Raw genomic sequence first — 20,519 nt, forward strand, 5'->3', positions numbered from 1 at the left:
GGGACAGGTTCAAGGTGTGGACTGATAATGGTATAGAAGATAATTATACTACACAGGAGCACTATAAGAGTGAAATGCTTAAGCCCTTCACCTATGGTTCTGCATGTGAGTTGATGCTGCCACTGAATTGTTCGGTTGTCGCTTTCAAGTGTACCGAAATGGCCAAATATTTTACACCTTTGGACAACCGCCAATGCCTCTTAAACATCTTAGATTCACAGGTGACGATTTGAGTAGTGGACACTTTGATGTTTATGAATGTTTAAACTCTCAAAAGCTGGATGCGAAGTTATTGATGAAATCCATTTCAATTCAAACGCCTCCAATTTCCAGTAAGGCTCTGCTTCGCAATGACAATTAATAAGTCTCAGGGACAGACCTTACAAAAGGTTGGCATTGATTTGAGGCAAGATTGCTTTTCACATGGTCAACTATACGTTGCATGCTCAAGAGTAAGCTCAATGCACAGCTTGGTCATATTACAACCGGAGGGCTGAACTGACAACGTGGTATACAAAGAGATCCTTAACAAATAATTATTGGTATATTTTCCCTCAGTTTAAAAAGGTTTACTTTTCTTCTTAATAAAAATTTTAAAGCAGTACTTCGCCGTTGCGAACAGCGGGTATTTTGCTAGTATATATTATATATAATTTGCAGCTGGAGAAGTAGTTTTTATTCCCGAGCTTTCAACCCCTGCCAGGGGTGTTCTTCAGAGGATAATTCTTAGACTTACAAGAATCAAAGGTAATATATAGCAAAAAATTATGTGTTTGGGGGGTTAGGTGGCTAAGTCAGTGTGATCGGGGGGGGGGGGGGGTATTGGGTGTACAGTTCGTTTATTATGAACATGTTCTTCTTAAGTTTGCAAATGCTGGATTTATGTCAAAGTGTCTGTTGATGGCATTCTCATTTGATAGCTAAGATTCGGACAGCTCTCTGGCACTTTTAGTACTGGCCTTAAATTTTACTTGTACATTGTCCGTCTTGTCCGTCCGTCTTGAGAGGCGCTGCTATTTCTCTAAGATTATAAATAACAATGCTAGTAATCCCAGAGTCTTATTTTCGACAATTGATCATCTGTTAAACCCAGGTAACTCAAAGGAATGCCTCCTAAGTACTTCCAGTAAAACCTGTGAGGCTATCGCTGTATTTTTCAATCAAAAAATTAATGATATTAGAAATAACATAGTATATCTCCCCAACACTAAGGATCCCCCGAAACCCCAGTACTCCATAATAAATAAATTAGAGTCTTTCACTAGGATAGATTTACCTGATTTACATAAAATAATTTCTCAAATGAAACCATCCACCTGTGCCCTTGACCCAATACCAATAAATTTTTTCAAAGAAGTATCGGGTGTGCTTATTGATAATGTTCTTGACATAGTAAATTTGTCATTAGATACGGGGGGTCTTCCCAGACTGTCTTAAGACTGCGGTAATTAAACCCCTACTTAAGAAAATAATCTCGACCCCTCTGCTCTTGAAAATTATAGACCCATCTCTAACCTGCCTTTCTTAAGTAAAATTCTAGAGAAGGCAGTCATTATGCAGTTAAATGAGCACCTCAATAAACATGCTATTCTTGATAAATTTCAGTCAGGTTTTAGAACAAATCACAGCACAGAAACTGCACTCGTTAAAGTAGTAAATGACTTGCGGGTAAATGCAGACAGAGGCCATTTATCTGTTCTCATCCTCTTAGATTTGAGTGCCGCATTTGACACTATTGATCATAATATTCTTAAGAATCGCCTTAGTCAATGGGTGGGCCTCTCTGGCAGTGTCTTAAACTGGTTTGAATCCTACCTGGCAGGGAGAAAATTCTTTGTTAGTTGTGGTAATTATAACTCAAAGACACATGATATTCTATATGGTGTTCCACAAGGCTCTATCCTGGGTCCGCTGCTCTTCTCAATCTACATGCTTCCATTAGGTCAGATTATCTCGGGACATAACGTGAGCTACCACAGCTATGCTGATGACACACAGCTGTATTTATCAATAGCACCTGATGACCCCAAATCTCTTGATTCGCTAACACAATGTCTAACCTGTATCTCAGAATGGATGAATAGTAACTTTCTCAAATTAAATAAAGAAAAAACCGAAATCTTAGTGATTGGCAATAATGGATACAATGAGGCTATTAGAAATAAACTGGATGCATTAGGATTAAAAGTCAAATCGGAGGTAAAAAGCTTAGGGGTAACCGTTGATTGTAATCTGAATTTTAAATCGCATATTAATAAAATCACTAGGACAGCATTTTTTCACCTAAGAAACATAGCAAAAGTTAGACCTCTTATATCATCGAAAGATGCAGAGAAATTAGTTCATGCGTTTGTCTTTAGTCGGCTAGATTACTGTAATGCACTCCTCTCAGGACTACCCAAAAAGACATCAATCGTTTGCAGTTAGTGCAGAATGCAGCTGCTAGAATCCTTACCAGGAAAAGAAAATCCGAACACATTTCTCCAGTTTTGATGTCACTACACTGGTTACCTGTGTCATTCAGAATTGACTTTAAAATTCTGCTTATGGTTTATAAAGCTTTAAATAATCTCGCCCCGTCTTATATATCGGAATGTCTGACACCTTATATTCCAAATCGCAACCTCAGATCCTCAACTGAGTGTCTCCTTAGAATTCCAAGAGCAAAAACTTAAAAGAAGTGGTGAGGCGGCTTTCTGCTGTTATGCACCTAAAATCTGGAATAGCCTGCCAGTAGGAATTCGCCAGGCTAATACAGTGGAGCACTTTAAAAAACTACTGAAAACACATTACTTTAACATGGCCTTCTCATAACTTCACTGTAATTTAATCCTGACACTCTGTATATCCAATTCATTATAATAACTATTCATTCAAAATTTGTACTAACCCCTACTCTCTCTTCTGTTTCCTTTTCCGGTGTCCTATTGGTGGTGGCTTGTGCCACCACCATCTACCCACAAGCACCATGATGTTCAACAATGATGGATGGATTAAAAGCCAGAAGTCTGTATAACCATCAGCATCAAGTGACTCCGTGAGAACCCTAACTACAAAGAGGACTATTTCATTTATGTTAGGTAGAATGCCCAAAGGGGACTGGGCGGTCTCGTGGCCTGGACCCCCTACAGATTTTATTTTTTTTCTCAGCCTTCTGGAGTTTTTTTTTGTTTTTTCTGTCCACCCTGGCCATCGGACCTTACTCCTTTTTATGTTAACTAAGGTTGTCTTATTTTAATTTCTTATTTGTCTTTTATTCTTCTTTTCTTCATTATGTAAAGCACTTTGAGCTACTTTTTGTATGAAAATGTGCTATATAAATAAATGTTGTTGTTGTTGTTGTTGATTGTCCCAGTTAAATGTATGTGCTGTTGATTTAGTATGCGTATAGATCAATGATAGCGAGTCCTTTCTTCCGACGGCGTTGCGATGTTCCTGTATACATGTTGCGATTCTTTTTGAAGTTTGTCCTATGTATACCGCTGAGCAAGAACTGCATGGAATGCTATAAACTGCGTTTCGTGTTTCTGCTGTCGATTTCTTGTTTTTAGCATTAAAGAGGACCGTGCGCAAATTGTTCGTGGGTTTGTGTGCTATTCTGACGCCTGACTTGGCCAGGATGCGCGCTGTACCTTCAGACACCTTGTGGTGATAAGGGAGTGAGTGCCAGGTGGGGTGGGGGTTCCGATTCAAGTCGATTGTTTGCTGAGTTTTTTGGCATCTTCTGTGTAAGCTCTGATTAATGAATGTTTGAGTATCCATTTGAAGTGAAAAGATGGAATAGATAGCGTCTCTCATTCATTTTTGTTTCCTTCATATTACAATGGGTGTGGACTCTTCTGAATAGAGTTTTAACACAGCTCCGTTTATGAGATACCAAGTGGTTGCTGGTGAAGTGTAATATCTTGTCTGTGTAGCATTCTTTACAGTAAACACTTGTGGTCAGGGTGGCGTCATTATTTCTTTTGATGTAGATGTCCAGGAAGCTGATGTGTCGGTTAATTTCTTTTTCCATTTTGAATTGGACTGCAGGGAATATTGTGTTGATGTGGTTGTAGAATTCATTCAGCTGGTCATGTTTTAGTATGATGAATGTGTCATCTACGTAGCGTATCCAAATTTTGGGTGTGAACTGGGATAGAGCCATGTTTTCAAATCGCTGCATTACCAATTCCGCTAGAAGTCCTGATAACTGCGATCCCATTGGCATGCCTTCTTTCTGAGTGTAGTATTTGCCATTGAAATGAAAGCAAGTTTTTGGCAAAGTGATATTAGGTGCATTATGCCTGTAATGGACAGGTTTGGTTCTTGTCTCTATGGTGGGGTCGCTTTCCAGTCTCTTTAATAGTGTTTCTGTGGCCAGATGAATTGGAATCATGGTGTATAGCGACACAACGTCACACAAGACCATGATCTCGTCCTCGGTGATGGATACATCTTTCAAGTGCTGTAATGCCAACTCAGCGATGTCCACCGAATAAGTCATAAGTTAAATGTTTGAGTAACTGGAAAAGTCTTTTTGACAAGTTGTAAGATGGTCCGCCTATTAGGCTGACCATTGGTCTGAATTTCAGTGGTGTTTTATGTATTTTTGGGAGTCCATAAAATTCAGGGCAGTTAGCATCGTTGGATTTCATTTTGTAATAATTCTGTGCATCCAGGTGGTTGTTATTTCGGAGTTTGGTCAGAGTATTGTTTATTCCATTAAGTGTAGTTTTTGTTGGGTCATTACTCAGCTGTTGATAAGTGTTAGTGTCAGAAAGCATTTCTTCCATAGCTGTGGTGTATTGTTCTTTGTCTAAGACGACAGTTGCGCCTTCTTTGTCGGCTGGTGTGATAATGATGCTGTTGTCATTCCGTAGCGATCGTAGAGCTTTCTGTTCACTTGTCGAAATATGTATGGTCGGTTGTCCTGTGTGTAGCTGGCTGGCGACGTTGCACCTTATTTCTTGTGCATTTCCTGTCGGTATTTTTTTTTTTGGTTAATAAGATGTGTTCCAAGGAACCTAGGAAGTTCATTGTCAGATGCGTCTTTGTAATTGAATTTAATCCTATGGAGAGAATATTGTGGTCTGTGGTGGACAGCTGTCTTTTGGATAGGTTCTGTACTCCGGATTGGGGTTTGTTAGTATGTTGATTTCCATTATGATTCATTAATCGGAGCTTACACAGAAGACGCCAAAAAACTCAGCAAACAATCGACTTGAATTAGAACCCTCACCCCACCTGGCACTCACTCCCTTATCACCACAAGGTGTCTGAAGGTACAGCGCACATCCTGGCCAAGTCAGGTGTCAGAATAGCACACAAACCATCAAACAATTTGCGCACGGTCCTCTTCAATGCTAAAAACAAGAAATCGACAGCAGAAACACGAAATGCAGTTTATAGCACTCCATGCAGTTCTTGCTCAGCGGTATACATAGGACAAACTTCAAAAAGAGTCGCAACACGTATACAGGAACATCGCAACGCCGTCAGAAGAAAGGACTCAGTATCATTGATCTATACACATACTAAATCAACAGGACATACATTTAACTGGGACAATGTACAAGTAAAATTTAAGGCCAGTGCTAAAAGTGCCAGAGAGCTGTCCGAATCTTGGCTATCAAACGAGAACGCCATCAGCAGACACTTTGACATAAATCCAGCACGGCAGGGGTTGAAAGCTCATTAATAAAAACTACTTTATGATATGTGATTCATTTTTCTCCCTTTGTGGATCTCCAGCTGCAAATATATTTTATTTATATATATATATATATATATATATATATATATATATATATATATATATATATATATATATATATAATGGTTGAAATAGTTTTACTGTCAAATAATGCAAAGAGTATGCGACACGTGTTTCGCCATACAATCAGATTGTGATTCAGACTACGAATGCAACGAAAATTATATATTATATATATACATACACATACAATAATAATAATAATGCATTTTATTTATAGGGGCACTTTACATTAGCAGTAAATCTCAAAGTGCAACATAAAAAGGTAAACAAAGGGTTAGGGTTAGACACATTATAATATATATATATATATATATATATATACATACACACACACACACACACACACATATATACATACATACATACATACGTACATACACATATATATACAGTCATATGAAAAAGTTTGGGAACCCCTCTCGGCCTGCATAATAATTTACTCTACTTTCAACAAAAAAGATAACAGTGGTATGTCTTTCATTTCCAAGGAACATCCGAGTACTGGGGTGTTTTCCGAACAAAAATTTGGGTACCTGTGTAATTTTGCTGATTTGACTGCATGTAACTGCTCAATACTGATTACTTGCAACACCAAACTGGTTGGATTAGCTTGTTAAGCCTTGAACTTCATAGACAGGTGTGCCCAATCATGAGAAAAGGCATTAAAGGTGGCCAATTGCAAGTTTGTGCTTCCCTTTGACTCTCCTCTGAAGAGTGACAGCATGGGATCCTCAAAGCAACTCTCAAAAGACCTGAAAATAAAGATTGTTCAGTATTATGGTTATAGGGAAGGCTACAAAAAGCTATCTCGGAGGTTTTAACTGTCAGTTTCAACTGTAAGGAATGGAATCAGGAAATGGAAGGCCACAGGCACAGTTGCTGTTAAACCAAGGTCTGGCAGGCCAAGAAAAATACGGGAGCGGCATTGTGCGCAGGATTGTGAGAATAGTTACTGACAAGTGCTTTGGACTGACGAGACAGAAATGGAGTTATTTGGTCATAACAAAAAGCGTTTTGCATGGCGGAAAAAGAACAGCGCATTCCAAGAAAAACACCTGCACCTACTGTCAATTTTGGTGGAGGTTCCATCATGCTTTGGGGCTATGTGGCTAGTTCAAGGACTGGGGCCCTTGGGATGATTTGAGGCAGGCTGTCTGTGCTCGGCAGCCATCAAATTTAACTGAACTCGAGAGATTTTGTATGGAAGAATAGTCAAAAATACCTCCATTCAGAATCCAGATACTCATCAAAGGCTATAGGAGGCGTCTAGAGGCTGTTATATTTGCAAAAGGAAGCTCAACCAAGTATTGATGTAATATCTCTGTTGGGGTGCCCAAATTTGTGCACCTGTCTAATTTTGAATTGATGCATATTTTCTGTTAATCCAATAAACTTAATGTCACTGCTGAAATATTGTTTCCATAAGGCATGTCATATATTAAAAGGAAGTTACTACTTTGAAAGCCCAGCCAATGATAAACAAAAATCGAAAGAATTAAGAGGGGTTCCTAAACTTTTTCATATGACTGTATATATACACACACACACACAAACACGCTGCACTGTATATACCTTTCTAAAGCGGCAAGTAAACTATGTCTGTATAATTATGTACTCATCCATAGATTTACTTTCAAAATTTGCTTTCATGCCAATTCTTGAAACAATTTCTGACTACCACTAGACATAGAGAAACCTTACACTTTGCAAAATATATTGGGGGTTTTGTGTTGCAATTCAGAGATCTTCACCAGTCTTCGGTTGCAGTTGTACCACTGAAGTTTGGCGTGTTTCAATGTTTTTGTTTTTAAGTTTGCTTTTTACCTTATATTTCACATCTGGAATAAACATAAAAGTAAATACATACATTTTCATTCCAACTTCTTCCCACGCCACAGCAAGTTGCAATGTGGAGTCTGACTAAATTAAAAACATTAAAGCAATTGTCTGAGGATATGGGCTTTAGAATAAACTTTAAATATTATACTGTACATGAACTCTATACGATGTGATAGACTGGTGTCAATTCCTGGGATTGTACCGGTCTTGAACCACATGCTTGCCAGAATAGGCTCCATCTTCCCATTGACCTTGCTCAGGATATTGTGAATTTGGAAAACTTAAGGGCGGACATGACCTCAAACGGTAAAACTATAATTCGGTATGGCATACAACTGTGAATAAAGGAAACATGATTAATTTGTCTCATAATCATATTCTCTCGTGTACAAACGAACAAATGTTTCGAATCGCGAAAAAACATGATACATTTTCCAATTCTTTTAAAAACAGTAAGACCAACCTTGCACAACACGAAGAATCCATTCTGAGTGCATTATTACCACAAAAATGTCAAGGAATTTCGAGTGAACAACTCCATTCATTATATTCACTATTGCACTGATGCTGGAAAACATAATTAAAAACTCCCGGGTTACTCAAGAGTTTTCAATCAAACTATAAACAGTAAGTACTCTATAAAGTGCAGTGCGACCCTCAGAATATTCTCCATCTTGTGCACGCTGCTTAATAATAATAAAAGGAATGTCAAAAAACAGCTGCGCGTTATCTTCATAAACGTATTTAGTCACCCACTACCCCTCCAACAATACTTTCTCTGCAACTACCGAATCAAACCCACCTGAATAATTGAACTGTAATAATGCAAAATAGTCTGTACCTTCGCTGTTAGATGGCACATTAAATGGAAAACATGTCCAGCTCTATTATAGACCTATATTAACAGCGTATTTTTACAACGAAATCTTACTCGACTCCCTGTTAGTGATGGCGGTGGTCGTCCTCTTCTTCTTCGTCTCCTTCTTCGCAGTTTATTTCCCCAACTATCCTACACGCGTATTCGATGAACCAGTGAGCGTCGCCCGTTTCTGACTCATCTGATCAGACAAACAGCACAAGCCACTCAACAACGATGCTCATTGGCTTGGCGCGTTGAAAAAGAGACTTCCTATTGGAGAAGGGGTTTGTATATGTCCTGCGTCATTAATAGGCGACTTTGTGGAGCCTCAGCCCTTCTAGGTGGGAAGATTTCTATTGGTTTTTATTCCGACGGTTTGCATTGTTTTAATTGAGAGAATAGAGATTTTTTTTTTAAAGAAATAAGCAAGTTCTTACGGTGCGTATTTCCCTTCAATAAATAGTAAATCAAAGACCAAGTGGAACAGTATTTTTCGGATGCTGTCCTTATATTTAAAGGTGTACGTGTATACGTACTCGGTTTTACTTCCTATACCTAAACAAGTTCTCTTTTCATATTAAAAAGGATGATTTGATTAGGTTTAATGTTCTATTAATATTATACACTTATTTTTCCGGCACTATATTTAAAAAAGTTTCTTCACAAGTGGACGCGTAAATGGTTTGGGATTTTCATTTGTGATGTAAGTAAGGGGACTGTTAAAACTTTTTTTTTTATATATTATTGCTTTCATTATCTGTTTTAAAGAAGTAAATTCTTGAATTCTTCAATGAGTGGCAGTATTTTAACCAGGCATCGTTCTTATTCTGATCCTGCGTTTTATGTCAACATATGTAGCGTGGTTTACATATAGGTTACTTTAAGTCTGGAATATATTATATATATTTTTTTTTTTGTAAACCTCAAATAGTAATAATATTTTCAGAAACATGTAATAGATTTTGGATATGTAATCTGTACATTATAGGTATTTTTTTGTAAACCTCAGTAATATTGTTTTTAGAAACGTAATAGATTTTGGATATGTAATCTATACATTATAGGTTTTTTTCCCCAATTTAATTATGTAAGGTTTGTAATCGCGCACACAACATACACGCACATTTGTATGTATATTTAGTATATGTGCTGTATTTCCTCGGTTGTTGTTTTATTGGTCCCAATTAATCAGTTTTAGTGTCCGCTCATGAACCGTTCCATTCGCTAGTCAATCCAGCTAGAACACTCTTGAAATGCGATAGAAAACACAAGTACGCAGAGGAAAGTTAATGCAGACTAGGGACAAACTAGCAAACTCCATTCAACAATGACCTAAAAAACTAAATCATGTATCCTAGAGCTCTGCAATAGCAGCACTGACTTCCCAGCGGCTTCTTTGCACACATTTGCAGTGATTTGTATATGTAATAATGTTGTATATAAAGTATATGCCTGGATTTTCATGCAGTATTATGTTTAGTCATTCTAATAACTGTGTAGAAATAAGAATGGGTATTTTCTCTGTACATGTAAGATGCAAAAATGTGCCATGATTTATTAGATGATATGGGCATGCAAAGGATCATTGTATTATTTTGTCACCGCAATATTAAAGTATAACAGGCTTTTGCTTTGCGTAAGAGTTTTCATGACTCATTTTTAAAATTCATTCAATTCTTTGCTTTTTATATACTGTTTGTGTTGTTAAGGCACAATTAGAGAATGCACAAAGTCAACTATATGTATTGAAGGCTATGTACAGTCGGCAATTCTGTGCATATCTTTGCATCACATATATCTTCAAGAACTAATGTCAAAAATTTCTCTTACTCTCATATTAAACAAGAAGTCTTTTCCCCTTATGATTTTCAATGTTCTTTTTTTGTCAGAAATTGTTTCTGTATGTGAAAAGATTGTAGCATGCATGGCATAGCCAGTTACTGCAATAATTCTTATAGCTCCTTTAAGCGTTGCCATTGGCCTCTTATTAGGCAGTCTGATGATATTCTTCTTCCTAAGTCATCAACATTCTAGTGGTGCCACATTTCTACCACTTCTTAATGAGAGTGTTCTGTTCTGTATGTAGTACCTTCAGAATTCGTTTATATCGCTGCCCTGATCTGATCTGTACTCTTTACTTATCTCCTTGGACCATGTTTGTCTCTACATTATGCAAACGAGAAATCTTCAAAGACATTCAGCAGGAACAGCTGACATTGTTTTGGTCTAATAGAATTACTTTAGTTGATTTCCGGTGAAGGCTGCTCACCTTTTTTGAATGTGAAATGTAATTGGTTAAATCAGAACACAGATTCATTCTTATAGAAGCTATTGGAAGTTACGTGTATGCAGAGACACTGATAGTTATGAGAATGACACTTTATAATTATTGTTGTTAACAAGCTCATTAAGATTAATAATAAAAAAAATAGTCTGACATGATTTGAGTTGCATTACATTAACAATAGTTGAAATTAAAAAAAAAATTCTTTAGACTTTTGATTTCCATGGTATATATACTTACCTAGGAGCATTGATAATTACATATTTATGTGTAATTGCGTTTTTGTTGCCTATATATTTTCATAGGTTAATCTAATCATTTTATAAAACTATATGTTGTATTTTTTTCTTTCTTTCCCATTATAGATCCAGTAGGCCATACAAAAATGAGTGGGGGTCTGGCACCAAGTAAAACTACAGTTTATGTCTCTAATATACCATTTTCTCTCACAAATAATGACCTGCATAAGGTAAAAATAACTATTTTTTCCCCCAAACGTTTATTTTTTTTTTATATCAGTCCATCTGACCTACTTGGTATTCTTCTGAATTGCAAGGGAACCAGAACATATTCCAATGCCAATAGAAGCAAGGCTGAAACAACCTTGGATAGAACACCAGTTCAGCACAGAGTATATTCAAACTCACACCATGTCTTTTGAGTCATATGTAACTTCTTTATTACTGAACTTGTTTCTGTGGCTGTGAAATTAAAGTCTGGTACTCTAAACAATCTATTTGTGCTACAGTAAATATTTCCAATGTTATATGCAGTTCTAAATCTGTTGAAACTTAGGCATGAATGAGTAAAAAATACTACTCCTCTAGTTTTCTGATTGCTGGTAGCATTAGGAGATATCCTGTAGCATCAAAATATACTGTGTATTGGACTGCATAGCAATTCAAATAGTCATACATTGTACAATGTTTGAAGACAGTGTTGCTGCTTCATAGCTCTAAAAGACTGAGTTGTAATCTTGATTCATTTACTGTCTGTGTTGCATTTGTACTCTATAGTCTTTTTTTTTTTTTCTTAGTACCACTTGCTTTCTAAGTCAAGTGACAAATTTAAGTTAACTATTTACATGAAATGCCCTATGATATACCGGAGCCCAATCCACAGCTGGTTGTTACCTTGTGCTCAAAGCTACAAGATTAAGCTACAGATCTGTGACCATACAACTACATTAAGTGTATTTAATAAATGTGTGAACGAACCTTGTAAATCTGATTGTGGATGTTCGAATACAACAAGGTAGACTACTAACACATCCACATTTTATTTATAACATTTTTTTGTAAAGAAATGCTGTTCTGAGCATGTAAAATAGCTTGTGAAACATACTGATATGCACACTGATAGAAAAAGTTAAAATTGCAAAATACAAATTTTTGTTTATATGTAATAAAAATAAGCACTTTTTCCTAGTTTTGTTCCTGCTTAACTTTTATTTATGTCACGTATGTATATGTATTTATAATGTTATATATTCTTATATTTAAATGAAAGGTTCTTCTAATTTTATTGTCAAATTTTAAGTGAAGCATTATGTGGGATCATCACCCAGAGATCCAACAGGAGTAGGTAATAACAGAATTAACAGGTTAACAGCCTATTCATTAATTAATAGGTTATTAATTAATTATTATTATTATTAATAGGGTAACAGCCTCCATTGTTTCATGTTGCTTTAGGTGAAGGCTAGTGTTTATCTTGCATCCAGAGTATGGTGAAAAAAGAACAAATAAATGAAATGTATACAGTCACATAGCAACTGATAATCAAATGTAGTGTACAAAATACAAAACTAAGTTTTTACAACACCATGTCTACCTGTAGCTTTAGTAAATTGGTCTTATGATTTTCATGTTGACTCATAGAGCTATTTTCTTTTACAGATTTTTACTAAATATGGAAAAGTTGTCAAGTAAGTCCAAAAATGAAACTGTACAGAGACTTCTCTTTTTCACAGTGTATTGGATTTTGTATTATTCCATATTACATTTTTATATTTTCTGGTGGTCATTGTGGTCAATTTGTAAGAAAACTGAAAGACAAAAATGGTATTTGTTGTTTTTATGGGGGCTACATCATGTGCAGTTCCTGTGTTTGTCAGTACTTTATATTTGTCTAAATCACTGTAGTAATAGCTGATTGTTTCTCTTTTTGTCATGCTGACTGTGCCACTAAATTATGTACTGCGTAGTCTTGTGTGGGTACTGGAAAAGATTACCTAGGCATCATTACATCACTTGAAATAATTTCATTATCAAGCGTAAATTTGCATTCATTAGTTTTTTAGCTTATTAGTTTGATCTGAAAAAAGCTGCAAGTGAAATACAGTGCAAGACCTGCAGGCAAGGTTTTTTCGATGCTGTTGGCATATCTTGTACTTGTCTATATCAGTTTTCTTAGATAGCCCAGGTTACATCTAGATTTGTTATTGGCATCCCTGGTGTAAGTATATAAGTGTTTATGTGAGTGTGCCCTAAGATTGATTTGTGTCATATTGTTCCTGATGCTGTGAGGATATATAGCTGCATGCAAACATTTGGGCACCCTTGCTTAAAATGTTTGTTACTGTAAATAGATATGTAAGTGAGCAGAAGATGAACTGTGTCATTGTGTCATCTTTAACTTTATGGCTTTTGGAGATCAGTTCATTTTCTGCTCATTTAACTGTGATGCAAGCTCCATCTATCCATGAAACTATAAAAGTCCAGAAAATGGATTGATGTTGATTTGCAGTTTGAATTGCACACTTCACATGGACACACATACACCCTCATGGTAAAAGAAGGAACAACAAAGTGCTGTAAACATTGCAGAAAATGGTGCCTAGCTCGACTACTATTGCTGGTTTCACTCCTTGAAACAAACCGCACCTAAGACGGCACATCATCAGAAGAAGTCCCTTTGACCAAATCTTCCTGTTGCTGAGTTTCTTGATCTCAAGCTGTATCCAAGTGACCATTTCCTTAGAAATGCTCCAAGGACTGGGTGGCTTTATTAAATGCAACAGAAAGGCTCTTGGTTGTTAAATCATTGTAATAAATTGTCACCCAATATATCATGCAGCTGGGGCCTCATTTATAAGCAATGCGTATGCACAAAAATGTTGCGTACACCCGTATCCACGCTAACTTCGAGATTAAAAACTAAACTTGGCATAAAGCCATGCATATTTTCACGGCGGGGTTCCCCCTTGCATAAGCACTTTTCTGCTCTGATTTGCAAACTGGCGGCACCCAGCGTCAAAGCAGTGCTACTGTTTCTGTAGACTCCTTTTCTTTTTTTAGATTCACATCTATGACGTGGGTGTTATCAAATACCCCAGAATTAACTACATACCGTTTACAATTCGAATTCACTTGATTGTAATCATTCTGTAACAATATAATGGTGCACGGAATGGCCACACTATTCCAACTACCATAGCTGCTTTAGTGTTGTTAGAAGACATTGCAAATGAAAGAATTAGAAGAGAGCACATATTTACAGATGATGACTGGTTTCTAAGTTGATTACGATTTCCAACAGCTGCCCTCTTGGAGCTGTGTGCTGAACTGGCGCCGGCCTTACAAAGGCAGACTTTGAGAAATTGTGCTATACCTGCTTCTTTGCAAGTTCTGTCCACTCTCTGGTTTTTAGCCGCAGAAGCTTTTGCAACTTGAACTTACTGACCCATTAGTATTTCATAATCATCACTGAGTCGTACCATGCCAGCTGTATAGGATGGTATTATCCATTTGCCATCGAGATATATAAGATTTCCTTACACTCAGGTTAAATTGGCAAACATAAAAGTGCAATTCGCAGCAACGTCCAGTTTTCCAAATGTAATCGGAACAGTCAACAGCACGCACATTGCAATTGTAATGACGCCAAACAAGTTACACCAGCCAGGGATGAATCACAAAAAGAATGAGCTGATATTACATCATATATAGCTGGAAAACCTATAAAAATTGCAGCTCCACACAGTCACAATTCTTTTAAGGATAGTGAGTCACTTCAAAGTAAAGAGCAGAGAATTGGTCCATCGCTACACTATAAAGGCACCTTCAGAGAATTCATTTACTTATGTAAATAGAAAGCTTTTCCACTCTATTACTGTGCTGCTGTATAGTGCACAGAAAGTGTGTCGCAGTGTGCAAGCATGTACCTGAAGAGATGAGCTATGATAAACCTGTCACTGACCCACCAAATGATCAGCCAGATCAGATATCATTAACAGCTTTGTTTTAATGTAATTAGCAGAATGTAAAAACAGGTAATCCGATGCAGCATTTATTTTTTAACCAATTAATTTCTTTTCTGGTCAATATCACAGAGTACAGCCCTTATGTTCATTAGCTACATTTCTTACAGCATCCACTATTGCATTTTGTGACTCCTGACACAGTCTGTCAGCACACAGCCAGATGGCCTCCTAGCGGTTTCAAAGTCAGAGGTGTGTGTGCAGCTAGCGCCCTAAGATGGGCTCAGCACAGCAGCATCATCTCCACCTGACTATTTTGCGGGGGTCAGTTTTTATAATATTGTCTGAAACAGAATAAACAGATGGTGGGGCTGCGACTCACCTTTTCACTTCGACTGTGATATCTGACCACAACTTTATTGTTTCAGACACTGTGCAACTTTCTGAACTTGAACTTTTGAGTGTCTCAGCCACACTTTTGTTTCTTATACCACTACATAAGCCAACAAATAGTACATTTTTCCTTGCTTCCACTTTGCTTTCACTGAAATTCTTCTCATTTTCATGTGTCTTTTCCATTGTTTTTTTAACTAAATGCTGAACGGAAGGTGATATTTATATTTATTTCCATATCAAAATATGCAAAATTCTGGGAGGAGTCAGGGTGGGGCTGTAGGTATATGCCCATGTGTTAAATTTCACATTCGTTTGGATTTGTAAAGTGGAAGTGCATGGAACTTGGCAAGCACACAGATTTATGCATCTGAATTTTTTTGTGTGTATGCACTGTAGCGGCACTACTGGGGAGTGAAAATTTCAACTGCCAGCAGTGACTGTTATTGGTCGCCTGAGGGTGCAGGGGCTGCATGGGACAAGGAGGCCGGTGCGAGATTTAAAAGGAGGCCTGTTATACAGAGGGAAAAAAGTTTTGTGTCTTGAGTTGCCTACCTGTTTGCCTTCCCGTTTTACTACCTGTGGCTTTTGTTTGTCCTGGATCGTCTCCTGTTTTGGGTGTATGGAGTGTCTGGTGTCTTCCTGCTCCATGAGGACTGTATGAGGATTTGTTGTTGACTTGCGAAGAAAGGAATGCTCTTGATTCCATTCACACATTATAGTCTCAGAAGGGGGCTCCACCCCCTGCTCGCTTCGCTCGCCTACCCCCGGCGTTTTGAACCCGTGCCCGCTGGGCAGCCACATGTGAGGATGACGCACGTTTAATACGGAGCGTTCGCCCGTGTCACTCTGGGGCCCCCCACTGTTAATACGGAGCTCCGTCCGTACTATTATGCGGTGCATTGTGGACTACTGCGGACCCCGTAGTGTTTCCCGTTTCAGTTTGTATCTCGGTCAGTCGAGCTTTTGTTTTTGAAGCTTTTGAATTCCGGTCTTCATTATCTGTAAGCTGCTGTCCATGTGTTTGGCCCCCTCGTTTAACCTGTTTATGACGTTTTACTTTGCTTTCTACTCTGTCTTTCATTTCTGATCTCGCTTTATTCTGCCTTTTTCGAGTAATAATTTTCATTTTTTTGCGATACTGTGATGTTTATCGTACTGTTTAATAATGCATCACTGTAATGTGATTCACCTATGCTGTATAGTTTGGACGTGTGAGGATGACGTATGTTTAATACGGAGCGTTCGCCCGTGTCACTCTGGGTCTCCCCACTGTTACTACGAAGCTCTTTCCAAACTATTATGCGGTGCATTGTGGAGCACTGCGGACTCTGTAGTGTTTTCCGTTTCACTTCGTATCTCATTTAGTAGAGCTCTTTCTTTTTGGAGCAGTGCCTGCCTGGTCTGCGGCATTTTAGACGCACGTTGTAGGCGCCTGCGTTCATTAATTATATCCAGGCAGGCGCGTGTTTGTATCTCGGTCACTCGAGCTGTGTCGTGTTGAATCCGTGCCTGCTTTGCCTACGCAGTTTGAGACGCGCGTTGTAGGCGTCCACGTTCATTAGATCTGTCCACGCGAGCTCGGTGTCGAAGCTGTGTTAGTTGTTGAGCTGTTTGGTTTTGGAGCCGAGACAGTTTTGCTTCTGCGGTTTCAGACGCGTGTCCGTACCATCTCGGGTTTGATGTATGAACCTTTGTGGACTCCGTAGTGTGTCCCGTTTCACTCTGTGGCGGGGCGTTGACTCCTCTTGTTTTACTATGTCTCCTCCTGCTCCTTCACCACCCATTAGTGCCACTCACAATATGGCGCGACACCTGCGCCTTCCGTATTATGTCGGTTTTTACCATGCTGTGTAGGCGCCTTTGCCTTTTGTACTTTACTGCACCTTCTGGGTCCGCCTCCGCTGTGTGGTGTGGACGTTTAACTGTTGTTGTTTCTGCCTTTATATTCTGTATCTCGGTGTGCATGTGTTTAATGTCTAGGTTTTTTTGAAGCTGTTGCATTCCAGTTTTCATCATTTGTAACCCGCTCTCCATGTGTTCGTCCCCGTTCTTTAATCCCTTTATAAAGTTTTACTTTGTTTCCTACTCTGTGTTTTATTTCTGACCTCGCTTTATCCTGCTTGCGGCATGTCAGATGGTTCGTAGTCTCTCTCGTTTTACTCTGGGGAGGGGGGCTTTGTTCTGTAACCTGCTCTCCATGTGTTTGTCCCTGTTCTTTAACCTCTTTATGATGTTTTACTTTGTTTCCTACTCTGACGGTTCGTAGTCTCTCCCGTTTTGCTCTGGTGCTGGGGGGGGGGGGGGGGGGGGGGGGCGCTTTGTGTGGCACTTGCGCACTATGTCTTTTGCGTCCACGGGCAGGTCCCTGCGTCCATATCCGGTTTACCATTCTCGTTTAGTAATATGGATGAGGAAATACCGGTAGGACTGATCTTTACATTCACATACAGTGTGCTGATCTGTGGACTATCTTATCTCCATCATTTCATACATCATTTGCTGTTTTTTTATGGACTTCATCATGAGTGGTCTTTGTTAGTTGTTTTTTATTATTAAATTGGTGTTTATTGTATCTTACACTAAATGGAACTGGGGTGGGATTGTTTAGTCTATCCATCCATCCATCCATTATCCAACCCGCTATATCCTAACTACAGGGTCACAAGAATCTGCTGGTGCTAATCCCAGCCAACACAGGGTGCAAGGCAAGAAACAAACCCCGGGCAGGGCGCCAGCCCACCGCAGGGCGCGCACACACAAACAAACACACACTAGGGACAATTTAGAATCGCCAATGCACCTAATCTGCATGTCTTTGGACTGTGGGAGGAAACCGGAGTACCCAGAGGAAACCCACACAGACACGGGGAGGACATGCAAACTCCATGCAGGGAGGACCTGGGAAGCGAACCTGGGTCTCCTAACTGCAAGGCAGCAGCGATACCCACTGCGCCATCGTGACTTGTTTAGTCTATGTAATTATATTTCACTTATTATTGTTTAATGCAGTCTTTAATTTCTGTTTTATTACTGGTTGCTTTTTTTGTCTCTGTGAGGGAGTGTCTGTGAGTCTGGCCAAGGCTCGGTACTTTCCTGGGATCCCCACCGAAAAAATAAATAAATCACCGTCAAAAACAGTGTGAATCTTAGCTGGGTTTTTTATTCCGCTACAGCACATTTCCACTTTTGTCTATGCACCGTGTTTTAGTGTGAATTCTACGTACGCCGTTATATATGAGGCCCCTGGTCTTTTATCATCATACTGAGATATTGTTTACCAAATTAATCACGTTGACAATGTTGTTATTCTATTTACCTCATTTGTCTCTGTTTGTATATAGACACTATATATTCTGGCTAAAAAAATAAATTACAAAACTGCTTCATTTATCTGACCAGTCTCCTCCTTTGCCCTATGCATATCTTTCTGTCTGTCAACCACACTGAAGCTGCATACATCTTTGTAAGACATCCTAGCAAAATTGGGTTGTGTTTTCATGATAAATAAAGTACCTTGCTCTCCCCATACAGCCATTTTTTTAGCTCCCAAATTAGGAGTTCATATAACTGATGTCCAGCAGCTGCTGAAGCTAAGATTTGCATTGATTTCTTCAAAATTATGGTTCTTTTTGGACGGATGGGTATACAGATATAGACAGCTGTTTAGTTTTACTCAGCTGTTCAGGACATAGAGGAATCTGTTTGTTTGGTGATTACTTTTAGAGTAGTCAGTTGCCATTTAGGAAGATTTGGTTCATGTGCTTAATATTATTAAATATATAAGACACTAGTTCGATCTTGTTAGTCAGTCATGAACAGCTAAGTGGCAGTAAACAAAAGGTTCTACAATCGCCAAATAAGAGAGCAGACATGAGTCCTGGCGAAGGAAGACTTAATCAATAATGTTACTGTGTGTCGAGTGAATTACACAGAATGTGTAGCAGTCAACATGTGTTTTTTCTATTATTATTATCCAGCCATCCATCCATTTTCCAACCCGCTGAATCCGAACACAGAGTCATGAGGGTCTGCTGGAGCCAGTCCCAGCCAACACAGGGCACAAGGCAGGAACCAATCCCGAGCAGGGTGCCAACCCACCGCAGGACACACACAAACACACGCACACATCAAGCACACACTAGGGCCAATTTAGAAATGCCAATCCACCTAACCTGCATGTCTTTGGACTGTGGGAGGAAACCGGAGCACCCGGAGGAAATCCACGCAGACACGGGGAGAACATGCAAACTCCACGCAGGGAGGACCCGGGAAGCGAACCCAGGTCCCCAGGTCTCCCAACTGCGCGGCAGCAGCACTACCCACTGCGCCACCGTGACGCCCCCTAAAATGCTTTATTAATCCCCAAATAGAAATTTTATTATCACATGACCTTTGGGGGTCAGAGCACAGAGTCGACCATTGTACAAGTAATTTGCAATATAGTAATACTGAAAGCACAGTCAGTGATTTTTTTTTTTTTATTATTAATTTTAATTAAAAGCAAATAACAAACCATACAATTAAATCAAACTTAACAAAAACAAAATTCAACCCACACCCAAAAGAAATAAAAAGGAGCCAATGAAATATCATCTATAAAGCAAAACATTTAAATTTTCTTTCCCAGAACTTTTATTTTATGCTTGCATTTTTTTTACTTGCTACAGAAATTTGAAAGTTTCAGTGCAGAAATAAATTCCATGAAAAACCAGATATATAAGTAAACTAATTTTGAAAATAGTTTAATAAAGATTTTTATAAATAAAAACTCAAAGATGGTCATCAGTAGACATCCAATAAATATGTTTTTAAAACACAGCTCATGTTCCTTGCTTTTCTTCCCTATACTACAAAAGGTGACACCTCTCGTACTTCTCTGTAGTAAAAAGAATTACATTATGAAGGACATTTGCAGTGAAAACTAAACAAATTTTTTCAGGAATGTGACAGATTAGTTGTTTAAGGATTATATTATGCATTTAGTTTCATTTATTAAGGTAATGACATGACACTTTCTGTTTGAATCTTAATGTCACTGGTTTTATATTTACAGAGTTACAATTGTGAAGGATAAGGTTACCCGAAAGAGTAAAGGGGTTGCTTTTGTCCTTTTCCTGGATAAGGAGTCCGCACAGAATTGTGCGAGGGGGCTAAACAACAAGCAGGTAGTACTTTTAAAAAA

The 20,519-nt window shown here is 38.4% G+C and overlaps 2 protein-coding genes across 5 annotated transcripts in view; one reads left to right on the top strand and one right to left on the bottom strand.

The window, feature by feature from the left end:
- Nucleotides 1-8,666, bottom strand: part of pphln1 (periphilin 1) — a 123,512-nt gene extending 114,846 nt beyond the window's left edge. For both annotated transcript variants that reach the window (XM_051919691.1, XM_028810813.2), the window contains exon 1: nucleotides 8,529-8,666. In XM_051919691.1, coding sequence (XP_051775651.1) covers nucleotide 8,529 — 1 coding nt within the window. In that variant the 5' untranslated portion in view covers nucleotides 8,530-8,666. The remainder of the gene's footprint in view (nucleotides 1-8,528) is intronic.
- Nucleotides 8,667-8,778: 112 nt separating this feature from the next.
- zcrb1 (zinc finger CCHC-type and RNA binding motif 1) overlaps nucleotides 8,779-20,519 on the top strand; it is a 34,740-nt gene continuing 22,999 nt past the window's right edge. Inside the window, exons 1-4 of one of the 3 annotated variants that reach the window (XM_028810831.2) lie at nucleotides 8,779-8,797; nucleotides 11,106-11,209; nucleotides 12,639-12,667; nucleotides 20,391-20,502. In XM_028810831.2, the coding sequence (XP_028666664.1) occupies nucleotides 11,126-11,209; nucleotides 12,639-12,667; nucleotides 20,391-20,502 (225 nt within the window). In that variant the 5' untranslated portion in view covers nucleotides 8,779-8,797; nucleotides 11,106-11,125. The other 2 variants (XM_028810839.2, XM_051919699.1) reach the window with 2 other exon arrangements.

The sequence above is a fragment of the Erpetoichthys calabaricus genome, chromosome 1 (genome assembly GCF_900747795.2).
Source record: "Erpetoichthys calabaricus chromosome 1, fErpCal1.3, whole genome shotgun sequence".
Taxonomy (NCBI): Eukaryota; Metazoa; Chordata; class Cladistia; order Polypteriformes; family Polypteridae; genus Erpetoichthys; species Erpetoichthys calabaricus.